General features: G+C 42.1%; 1 protein-coding gene across 3 annotated transcripts in view; it reads right to left on the bottom strand.

Moving 5' to 3' along the window:
- LOC109418806 (rab11 family-interacting protein 4) overlaps nucleotides 1-12105 on the bottom strand; it is a 365611-nt gene that overhangs the window by 248728 nt on the left and 104778 nt on the right. For 2 of the 3 annotated variants that reach the window (XM_062861160.1, XM_062861162.1), the window contains exon 1: nucleotides 154-307. The exons of the other annotated variant lie outside the window; for it this stretch is intronic. In XM_062861160.1, coding sequence (XP_062717144.1) covers nucleotides 154-292 — 139 coding nt within the window. In that variant the 5' untranslated portion in view covers nucleotides 293-307. Of the gene's footprint in view, nucleotides 1-153; nucleotides 308-12105 lie in introns of those variants that run through there. 3 annotated transcript variants of the gene reach the window in all.

Genomic DNA, 12105 nt, shown 5'->3' with positions numbered 1-12105 from the left:
CTATATTACACAAGGGATAATCCTTGTGCGGTGCATTTTCTATGATGACGCTTTCCTAGGCACGAACACAACTGCTCGTGTGTAGCTAATCCGATTAGTGATAATACGTGGGTGAGAGTATCCATCAAAAGAAAGCAAACAGCAGCGCATCACCTTCATCGCCGGCGCCATCAATCTCGGCAAAAATGCTTCTGCAGACAATTACCGCAACCAGTGACACAAATTTATCCACTACCAGCGTAAAGATAACAATCAAATCATAACAACCGGGAAAGTCCACCGACAACGTCATGAACAAAACGAGCCTCCAACGCAGTCGGATAGCAATGACAATGCAGCCAAGCTAACTTATCCACCAACGACGACAATATGGTAATTGGAGAAATTGCACATTGGCGTGGGAAAGCACAAGCCGCTCTGCTCTGCAAGTGCAATTTGTAAGTGTTTTCCTAGGAACCGGGTGCGGGGAAACCTTCGTTCAGAGAGAACGCCGGTCAGCTACTGAAAACAGGGTGAACTGCTAGAATGTAGGACACCATTTGTCCTTCCTTCAAACGATTGCAATCCACACGGTCGATGCAATGCATAGTTAATAGTGTGGCAAAAAAGGTATTGGCAAAAATGATCAATACTCCTTAAGGACAGACTTGTTAGAATCCCAAAATGGCCGCCACAATGGCCGACTTTGGCACCTACTCACGATTTCGGGCGCACAAATCTCTTCGTAAACAAAACCAACGCACCTGATCTTTTTATTTTAAGCTTTGTACAAGTGAGCAAGAACAGAATAATAAAATACACTGTTGTTTGAAGCTTGCTTCTTGAAATTTGTGCGTCTGAAGTTCTGATGCACTTTTCAAGCGGGATTTCAAGATGTTTGTCCTTAAGGACAAGGTATTTGGAGTACATGGCTCAAAATTTCTAGAGCACCGTTTTTTAGAACCGTTGAACGGATTTGGATTAAAATGCATCACGCTGTTGACAACCACTAAATAATTAGCGTGATGCATTTTCATCCAAATCCGTTCAACGGTTCTAAAAAACGGTGCTCTAGAAATTTTGAGCCATGTACTCCAAATACCTTGTCCTTAAAATGAGATTAAAAAACGAATGTTTGAATCTTTCAAGATGAACAACTCGCTCGCCCCTGTCATCTTTAATTTTTTTTTCCTTCGATATTGGACAGTAAAGTCTGTATCCGCAATAATCGGGACACAGAAATACAGCTGAAACTCTGCCATAGATACATTAAAATTGCTCAAATTTGGCCTAATAACATCTTAAGATGTGTTAATTTCAACTACAAAATTTCTTGTGAATCGGTGCAGTACTTTTTGTTGTAGCAATGAAAGAGTAGAATGCGCGCCATTGAATTTTGTGCAGCCCCTAGTTTTGCTTGTCAGCGCTGTAACTTTTGAATTTGGCAAAGGAAATAGCTGAAATTTGTAGCAGTCAGGAAATTTGTATATAAATTTTGTGTATATTCTAATGTAAATGATGTAAATATTATATCAATGCCTGTTGAGAATAAGTTTAAATCAATGTTCAGTGTAATTGGCTTCTTTAACGGTGTTGTGATAATTCGATATTCTGAATCTGCACGTCAAACTGATCCGAAATCCAAATTTTCATGAATTTTGGAGCCCGGGAACCTATTTAAAAATCAATTTGAAATTTGTATGGGAGCGATTTGTCGAATCACCCCTCGTCGCAGTTTGTACTGGGCGGAGCTGTCAAACGGTTGCCCAGCTGTCAAAAGGTGATTTCAGAAAATTTATTTGAAATTGATTTTAGGTACCAAAATAAGGTTCTAAAAATCTGAAAAAAATCATAGTGGCTCAGAAAAAGGTGCTCTTTCGTATAAAATCGAAAAATCAATATATTTTTCAAAATTTAAAAACCCAATTAAATTCAAATTTTTGGAATTCCCTTAGAGTAGGCAATCATGGGTTGCGAACATTTTGCGAAATCTCTCCTGAGGCGAGCACACTTGTGTTTCCGAAAGGTTGGAAAGGGACACCAGCACGACCATCGCTCCGAGTTATCCTTCGTGACTTGCGATCACGAAAGTGTACGATGAGTTTTCGGGAAATGACGAGTTTCCGGTGCGTCCGAGAATTCACTGTCTTAATCTGAGGGATCACAGACTCGATTTTCGTTCGTGACTACCCAGCAAATTGGCTTCTTTAGTGGTGTTGAGATAATTCTATATTCTGAATCTGCATGCCAAACTGAGCCGAAATCCAAATTTTCATCAATTTTGGAGCCCGGGAACCTATTTAAAAATCAATTTGAAATTTGTATGGGAGCGATTTGTCGAATCACCCCTCGTCGCATTTTGTACTGAGCGGAGCTGTCAAGCAGTTGCCCAGCTGTCAAAAGGTGATTTAAAAAAATCTCTTTGAAATTGATTTTAGATACCAAAATAAAGTTCTAAAAATCTGAAAAAAAATCATAGCGGCTCAGAAAAAGGTGCTCTTTCGTTTAAAAATAAAAAATCATTGAATTTTTCTTAATTTAAAAACCCAATTGAACTTAAGGAATTCACAAAGGAATTGTGATTTTCAAAAGAATATCTGTAGAAATTTATAAATGGAATTTATCAATCGATTTGCAAAGGAATTCTCGAAGAAATTCTCAAATGAAACCTCAAAGAAGTTCTCAAAAAACTTCCTTAAAATTTCCAAATGAATTTCCAGATTAATTTCTTCAAAAATTGCCTACTTTGTTTCCAATGGAAATCACTCAAAGGAACTTTTCCCTTAATAATAATTTCGAATGGGGTATGCACAGAAATTCTTGCACAAATTGCCAAAGGAATTCCTGATAAAAGTATAAAAAAATATATGAAATCCAAAAAAAATCCTGATGAATTAATAAAAGATTTTCGAAGAAGTTGGCCACATCCTATCCCAACAAAAAATAAAACATGTTATATAAGAGTTGCCGAAGAAATTTCCATTAAAAGTATTCACAAAGAAATTTACGAAGGGATTTCCAAAGAATATGCACGACTTTTGGAAGGAATTCCCGAAGAATTACGTGAGGAGTTTCCTGAGGAAATGTTTTCCAAAGACCATGTGAGGAAAATTCTTAAATATATTATTGGATAAATCATGAAAAGAATAAAACGAATTTGATTATTTTGCAAATTCCAAAGAAATGTTTGAAAGAAATGACGAAGATTTTTTTTGTGCGAAGAAATTCCCGATAGAAAATTCTAAGAAATTTATAGGGGGAATTTACCAAGAAATTGCAGAAAAACATCCCAAAGTAATAATTAAAAAAATCTCCAAAAATTTCGCCGTAAGAGTAATTTCCGAAGCAAGTTCCATCGGAATTGCCGAAGATATTCCGAAAGAAACTGTTACAGTAATTCGTTAATTTATTACTGAAGAAATCTCGAAGAATATGTCTAATAAATTTCAAAGAAATTAAAGAATAATAAAAGAATTACCGAAGGAGTTTTCAAAGGAATTACCGAGACATTCCATAAAGAAATTTTCAAAGGAATATGGAATGACAAAGGTACAGAAATTAAAAAAAAAAGTAACGACGATAATCCAGAAAAAATGCAGAAAGAGTTGACGAAGACATTTCCTAAGAAATTTTCGAGGAAGTTATAAATAATAAAACACACTACTGAAAGAATTCCCAAAGAAATTGCTGAAGGAAATGCTGGAGAACCTAAATGAAATTCCAATATAACTGCTGACATAATTAAAAGAAAAGCGATTGGCGAAGGAAAAAAATCCGGAGGATTTGTTAATAATAATTGTTCTGGGAAGTTATTTTTGTATACAAGTGATTGTTTGCATGCAATACAATTCAGAGGTTGTTATGGTGATCGTGAAGTTTTTAACAAGTTTTAATCTCCGGTATTGCCCTTGATTTGGTGAAGATTTAGTAGTTTCCAAGATGTACTGAGTTTTAAAATCTCAAAAATACAACATTAGTCTAATTGCCATTTTCAATATTTCACATTTATCTAGTGGCTGTTTTCCAAAATTTAACAAATCAGTTGAATCGGCTTTAGTGACTGAAAAATCAATAAAAGTGGCACCCCCTGGGCATACCCTAGGAAAAAATCCTAGATACGCCAATGAGGACTTGCAATTGGAAACTCGGTACGTGGAATTGCCGATCTCTCAACTTCATTGGGAGCACCCGCATACTCGCCGATCTACTGAAGGACCGCGGGTTCGGCATCGTAGCGCTGCAGGAGATGTGTTGGACAGGATCCACGGTGCGAACGTTTAGAGGTAATCATACCATCTACCAGAGCTGCGGCAACACACGCGAGCTGGGAACAGCTTTCATCGTGGTGGGTGATATGCAGAGGCACGTGATCGGTTGGTGGCCGATCGACGAAAGAATGTGCAGGTTGAGGATCAAAGGCCGATTCTTCAACTTCAGCATAATAAACATGCACAGCCCACACTCCGGAAGTACTGATGATGACAAGGACGCATTTTACGCGCAGCTCGAACGCGAGTACGATCGCTGCCCAAGCCACGACGTCAAGATCATCATAGGAGATTTGACCGCTCAGGTAGGCCAGGAGGAAGAATTCAGACCGTCGATTGGTAAGTTCAGCGCCCACCAGCAGACGAACGAAAACGGCCTACGACTCATTGATTTTGCCGCCTCCAAAAATATGGCCATACGTAGCACCTTTCTCAAACACAGCTTCCCTTACCGTTACACCTGGAGATCACCACAGCAGACGGAATCTCAAATCGACCACTTTCTGATTGACGGACGGCACTTCTCCGACATTATCGACGTCTATCTGGTGATGGTCAAACTGCGCCCAAAACTCTCCGTCATCAACAATGTACGGTACCGGCGACCGCCACGGTACAACCTAGAGCGACTGAAGCAATCGGATGTCGCCTCAGCATACGCGCAGAATCTCGAAGCCGCGTTGCCAGACGAGGGCGAGCTCGATGAGGCCCCTCTAGAGGACTGCTGGAGTATAGTGAAAGCAGCCATCAACGACGCAGCAGGGAGCACCATCGGGTACGTGAAACGGAATCGACGGAACGAATGGTTCGACGAAGAGTGCAGAACGGTTTTGGATGAGAAGAACGCAGCGAGGGCGATAATGCTGCAGCAAGGGACTCGACAGAACGTGGAACGTTACAAACAGAAGCGGAAACAGCAGACCCGCTTCTTTCGGGAGAAAAAGCGCCGCCTGGAAGAAGCGGAGTGTGAAGAAATGGAACTGCTGTGCCGTTCCCAAGAAACACGGAAGTTCTATCAGAAGCTCAACGCAACCCGCAACGGCTTCGTGCCGCGAGCCGAAATATGCAGGGATAAAGACGGAGGCCTCTTGACGGACGGACGTAAGGTGATCGAAAGGTGGAAGCAGCACTTCGATCAGCACCTGAACGGCGTGGAGAACGTAGGCACGGGAGCCCACGGCAACGGAAGAAACGACGACGCCAGTGCATCGGAGGACGGAAATGAACCAACTCTCACGCTGAGGGAAGTTAAGGATGCCATTCACCAGCTCAAAACCAACAAAGCAGCTGGTAGGGATGGTATCGCAGCTGAACTCATCAAAATGGGCCCAGAAAAGTAGGCCACCTGTCTGCATCGGCTGATAGTCAGGATCTGGGAAACCGAACAGCTACCGGAGGAGTGGAAGGTAGGGGTAATCTGCCCCATTCACAAGAAATGCGACCATTTGGAATGTGAGTACTTCAGGGCGATCACTATCTTGAATGCTGCCTACAAAGTGCTATCCCAGATCATCTTCCGTCGTCTGTCACTTAAAACGAATGAGTTCGTGGGAAGTTATCAGGCTGGCTTCATCGACGGCCGGTCGACGACGGACCAGATCTTTACCGTACGGCAAATTCTCCAGAAATGCCATTAATATCAGGTCCCAACGCATCACTTGTTCATCGACTTCATAGTGGCATACGACAGTATCGACCGCGCAGAGCTATGGAGAATCATGGACGAAAACGGCTTTCCTGGGTAGCTGACTAGACTGATTAAAGCAACGATGGACGGTGTGCAAAACTGCGTAAGGGTTTCTGGTGAACTATCCAGTTCATTCGAATCTCGCCGGGGACTGCGACAAGATGACGGACTCTCATGCCTACTCTTCAACATCGCTCTAGAAGGTGTGATGCGACGAGCCGGGCTCAACAGCCCGGGAACGATTTTCACAAAATCCGGTCAATTTGTGTGCTTTGCGGACGACATGGACATTATTGCCAGAACATTTGGAACGGTGGCAGAGCTGTACACCCGCCTGAAACGCGAAGCAGCCAAGGTCGGACTAGTGGTGAATGCCTCAAAAACAAAGCACATGCTGGTAGGCGGAACCGAACACGGCCGGATCCGTCTGGGTAGTAATGTTACGATAGACGGGGATACCTTCTAGGTGGTGGAGGAATTTCTCTACCTCGGACCCTTACTGACGGCTGACAACAACGTGAGTCGTGAAATTCGAAGGCGCATTATGAGCGGAAGTCGGGCCTACTAAGGGCTCCAGAAGACGCTGCGGTCTAAGAACGCACCAAATGGACCATGTACAAAACGCTAATAAGATCGGTGGTCCTCTAAGGACACGAGACATGGACCATGCTCGAGGAGGACCTGCAAGCACTCGGAGTTTTCGAGCGACGCGTGCTAAGGACGATCTTCGGCGGTGTGCAGGAGAACGGTGTGTGGCGGAGAAGGATGAACCACGAGCTCGCTGCACTTTGCGGCGAACCCAGCATCCAGAAGGTGGCCAAAGCCGGAAGTATACGATGGGCAGGACATGTTGCAAGAATGCCGGACAACAACCCTGCAAAGTTGATGTTCGCGACAAATCCGGTTGGCACAAGAAGGCGTGGAGCGCAGAGTGGGCGGATCAGGTGGAGCGTGACTTGGCGAGCATCGGGCGCGATCGAGGATGGAGAACGGCAGCCACGAACCGTGTATTATGGAAAAATATTGTTGAATCAGTTGTATCTTGAATTTGATTTAATACTAAATAATTGAATGAATGAAGAAACTGCGGTCCAAAAAGATTCACCCCCGAGCCAAAAGCACCATGACCATGTACAAAAAGCACGTAAGACCGGTGGTCCTCTACGGATACGAGACAAGGAGGTCCTACCAGCACTAGGAGTTTTCGCGCCACGCGGGCTAAAGATGCACTCTATAGCGTGCCCAGCCCAGCATCCAGAAGTTGGACAAAGCCGGAACGCTAAGGTGGGGGCAGGGCATGTTGCAAGAATGCCGGACAACAACCCTATATAGATGGTGTTCACAACGGATCCAATTGGCTAGAAGGCATGGAGTGCAGAGATGGGCTTACCAAATGGAGCATAATCTGGCGAGCATTCGGTGTAACCGAGGATGGGAGCGGCAGCCACAAACTGAGTATTATGGAGTACTATAGTTGATTCTGTCTTATCTTAATTGTTATATTGAGCAAATTAATGTGTATTTGTATGTAACGTAAAAGTGCTATGCTGCCCATTTTTTTTCTTTTAAATACACTAAAAATCCCATGGCATTAATGCAAACGATGCAATCAAAATTGCAATCTCGTTCGACACTCTCTATTGCATCCGCATAATGCTCATCAGTCATCACTCTTCGTCCTTAATGAGTAAAGATTAGCTTGAGTAATAAATTACTTACCACGCCTCCTCTACCCACCTAGGAGCGATGCTGATGATGCAGAAAATAAAACAAGCTGTGAAAAAAATACTGCCGAGATGCAATCGCTTCGCGCGAAAAAGAACAGAGATCCCATCTCGGTTAATGATGGTCGAATAATTAATTCATAATTTACGCCTTTTACTCAAAGTGCGTAACATGACGAGTGCCACTCTGCTACTTTCGCCGACAGTCAATTGTATGTGGGTGGAACCTGTGGACCATCTGTCTATTGAAAATCATCGAAACGGTATTGATTTCATGGGCGTATCACAGCGTGGCAGCAAGGCTGACTGATTGCAGGAAACCAAACAAACGATTGTGCAATTCACCGAGTTCTAAGCCGACTAATATCCATATAGGCCTGTCGTCCATAAACAACGAAGACTTTTGGAGGGAGAGATGAAATTTCGCCAAAGTCATACAAATTTCGAAATTTTGTGTGGATAAAAGTCTACGAGGGGGAAGGAAGCGTGTCTGAGAACAAAAATGAGTCTACGTAGTTTATGGACATCGCCTATTCAGTATTCAGTCAAAAGGCCATCTTAATAGCGCGCGGATTTACATCACTTTTGGCTGCCTCATTGGAGCACCTATTCGAGCATAAAATGCCATGCTCATGCAACGCATAGCGACGGCTACACGGTGGGCCTTCGTTACGGGTGGTTAGTGTTCGTTAGCGAAAAATTAAAAACTCCAAGACACATTCGTGGGGCATGTGGTGGTTTGGTTGTATAAATTGCATAATATCTACTGAACGAGAAGCAGACGAATACCTACAGCCCGGTTATGGCGATCCAACATGACGATGACAACTGGGGGCGAAGGATCGGTTAGAGTGTTAGACTGATTTGGCGTGATTTATGTATCACTAGAATCGAACATGTTACTATTGAGAAGGAATATTGTACGTGTACCATAAAACAGGAATGAGTGAAACTTTAGCTGTGAAGCAACTATATGCAAGTTTCGCTAATAACTACTGTAACTGTATAATAAATTCATTTGTTCAGGATATTTTGAATACGGAGACGCTCGTCAAAAAAAATGTATCAAGAATGTGAGATTTTTTTTGCATTTCACGAAACACTCGATGAACATGTTAAGTAGGCACTACAGAAAACCAATCCTATTTATGCGATCGACGGAAATTGCACTACATGCAGCAACAAGAACCCAAAAGGTAGTCAACCGGCGAAATTCACTGGTCTACTGACTGATTCTAACTAGCATGGTAAGAACTAGCGTGATGTAATGCATACCTCAATGGTTCTAGAGTAGGAAAAAAGCAATTCATCGATGGTGAACGCCCCTAGCCGTCGTCAGCTGCGAGACTATATGGATCGAATCAGTTGGAAAAGTCACTGAAGCGCAATCACGACAACACAAGAAAAAAAATACAGAGTTCAATCAACTTTTCACAGTCGGAATTGTTTATAGAACCGGGTCTGTGGGTAATAGGTGCTACGGACGTATCCAACCACGGCTGTGAGGCAGTGCAGCAGCGAATTTCGAATTGACTGAATGAATGCTGATTTACTTGCACAAACACACCAGAGGATAAATGAAAACTAAAGCATGCGAAATTCTTCGGTCGGATGGAACAGAGAAAAGACAATCTCGAAAAGAAAATAAACATTCGATTGTTTGCGTTTGGATCGGATTTGGGAAGCAGCTAAAAATACATGTGATTGTAATGTAATGTTTTCGGAAAGTAGTATTCACGTGGTCTAGGCAAATGAATTCGTATCTGTTAACTCTCGAGCAGTCGCGTCTTCGGCCACCCTTAGTGACACCACGCTCACGCTGTGTGCCATAAGCGTACTTTTTTCATGGTGCGTGTATTCAGTACACGACGCGACTGGTCCCGGGTTAAAAAACGCAAACTTTAGACTACAGAATACAGAGTACCGTAACATAGGTTAACTTTGATACCTTTTTCAGCTAAGTTTCTTAATATTCTTCCAAGAATCAGTATTCTATTTAGAATTTAGATTTATATTTTTAAAATAAGTACTGGAATCTAGGTTATCAATTGCATATGGAAGTTTATAAATGAGTTATCATTTTTGAGCGACCCATAATTTTTCAGAGCTTATCAGTATTGAATTTTCATAGCAGACAATTGAATTTTTCATCAATACACTTATAGCTTATACATAGAGGATAAGCTAATGAATTTCGGCTACGTAGTCTTTTGATTGTTCTGACATTCAGACACACAACAGAAGCACGTGTTTAATGAAAAAATTGAGATTTGAATTATGAAAAGAAATTCAAGTGCTCCACACGGGTCAAAATCTGGAACCCGAAACTAGCAACATGCGTCAAGATTGGGAGATAAATGTATGTTTTTATATTATGGATATACACCATAAAAACGGCATGATATCATGACGAGTTTTGCCGTAGCCCATAACATAGCTTCGACGCTACGTTTCTTATGTTTAGTACTAATAATTATAAATTTTCGGCATGAAATCATACCGAATGTACACTGGATCATGACGAAAATTTATGAAATCATAAGCCTCATTTATGATATGTGTACTTATCATTTATAATTTCGGTTCCATTGGCAAAAATATGGAATCAATCGAAATGGCTATTCTATGGTTTAATGAGTCAGCGACATAATTCTATGACTCAGCGGAATGATTCTATGACTTGTAGTCATGTTATTATGAAGCGACATCTATATATATAAAAATGCAGTGGCATACGTGGGACCGCGCATAACATGCGAACGGAAAGTCCGATTTTGATCGTCTTAGTTTTGTTCTGTTAGTTTTTACCCAAGGAAGGTTTATGAGGCAAAAAACATGGAAAAAATGAAAGTTTTTGAAAATAGATCTTCCATACGCTTTACCACCGGGGGCTTGGTCTTGGATAGAAACTTGAAACGTCAAAAAACGCAGTAGGCAAAACAAAGTTTGCCGGGTACAGCTAGTATTATATAACTTTATAACTTTTTCGTCATGTTTTGGGTTCTGGATTTTTACCCAGGCAGTCAGTTGCAATCGAACTTACGACTCCCAATTCGCTAGACGGGCGCTTCTTTCCTCCAAACTACGGAGTCACTTGACCATCTCCGTCCCCTAAAGGCACAGAACTTAACTCGATTCCATTAATGCACATGGTGTATTCCCTATCACAATCCAAATCTCCTTTGGATGAAATTAGATGAACAGATACGTCTCTGTTGTGTGCAATGTGCATGAATGTCAGAGCGGGACATGAATTATTTTCGAAAATTGTCGTGAACTTCGGGCGCTGTCTATCCGATGACTTATCGGTATGACAATTAGGGGCGATTTCTTCACCCTGGCTTAAGCGTTAAGCCAGGTTTAACTGTATGGGTAAGCCTGGCTTACCGGTTAAGCCGAGGTGAAGAAATCGGCCCTTAGTGTGCCGTTGTACTCTCGACGGGTCGGTCAAACCAAGATTCTTTCGTTGCTTTCTGAAGCGATTCCTTTCTTCCTAGGATTCCTTCGGAAATTTCCCCCGGGATTCCTTTTGTAATTCTTTCCGGGATTCCTCCATTTGTCATTCCTAATTTTTTTTACGGATTTTTTTGGCATTACTTAAGAGATTTATCCAGGATTTTATTTTTGTAGTACTATAAGAAATTAATCCCAGGATCTTCTATAGCTTTCTCCCGGGATTCTATCAGTAGTATTTTCTGGCATTCTACCAGAGATTCCACTTTTGATTCCTCTTGTGATCCCTTGGTGGATTATTCCAGAGATTGTGTGAAGAATTCCTCCAGGATTATTCCTGGGGTTTCTCACGAGACTCCTTTAGGGATTGCTTCCGGGATCTTTCATGGATTGTCCCCGAGATTCCATAAAGGATTTCTGAAGAATTCCTCCTCGGAGGAATCTTTCAGAAATTTCTCCAGGGCTTCCTTCAGGGACTTCTTTAGGCATCATTTCAGAATTCCTGCATTGATACCTCCCGCAGTTTTTTTTTATGGATTTTTACCGGGTTTCTTTAGGGATTCATCCCGTGACTCATTCAGATATTCTTTCATGGATTCTTCCCGGATTTCTTTAGAGATTTCTTCCCCCCCCCCCCCCCCCCCCCCCGGAGGTTCCTCTAGAGATTTTTTCATTAATTTCACCCGACATTCTTTTATGGATGTCTTTTGGCTTTTTTCCTAAAATTTCTTTAACGGTTTCCGCTGGAATTCCTTTAAGGATTCTTTCCCAAATTCCAACATTGATCATTCCCTGGTTTTCTTCAGGTATTTCTGACAAGGATTCGGTCAAAAATTCTTTCTGGAATTCCTCCCGGGATTCCTGAATTATCCCCAGGATTCCTCTAGGGATTCCTTCAAAGAATTCCTACGGGATATTTGGGGGCATTGCATCAGAGATTCCTCCCAGGATCCCTCATTTATTCCTCTCGGGATTCCTTTACGGCGTTCTTCCG

The sequence above is a fragment of the Aedes albopictus genome, chromosome 3, assembly GCF_035046485.1.
Source record: "Aedes albopictus strain Foshan chromosome 3, AalbF5, whole genome shotgun sequence".
Taxonomy (NCBI): Eukaryota; Metazoa; Arthropoda; class Insecta; order Diptera; family Culicidae; genus Aedes; species Aedes albopictus.
The sequence above is the reverse complement of the archived record's forward strand: the minus strand, read 5'-3'. Positions and strand labels throughout refer to the sequence as shown.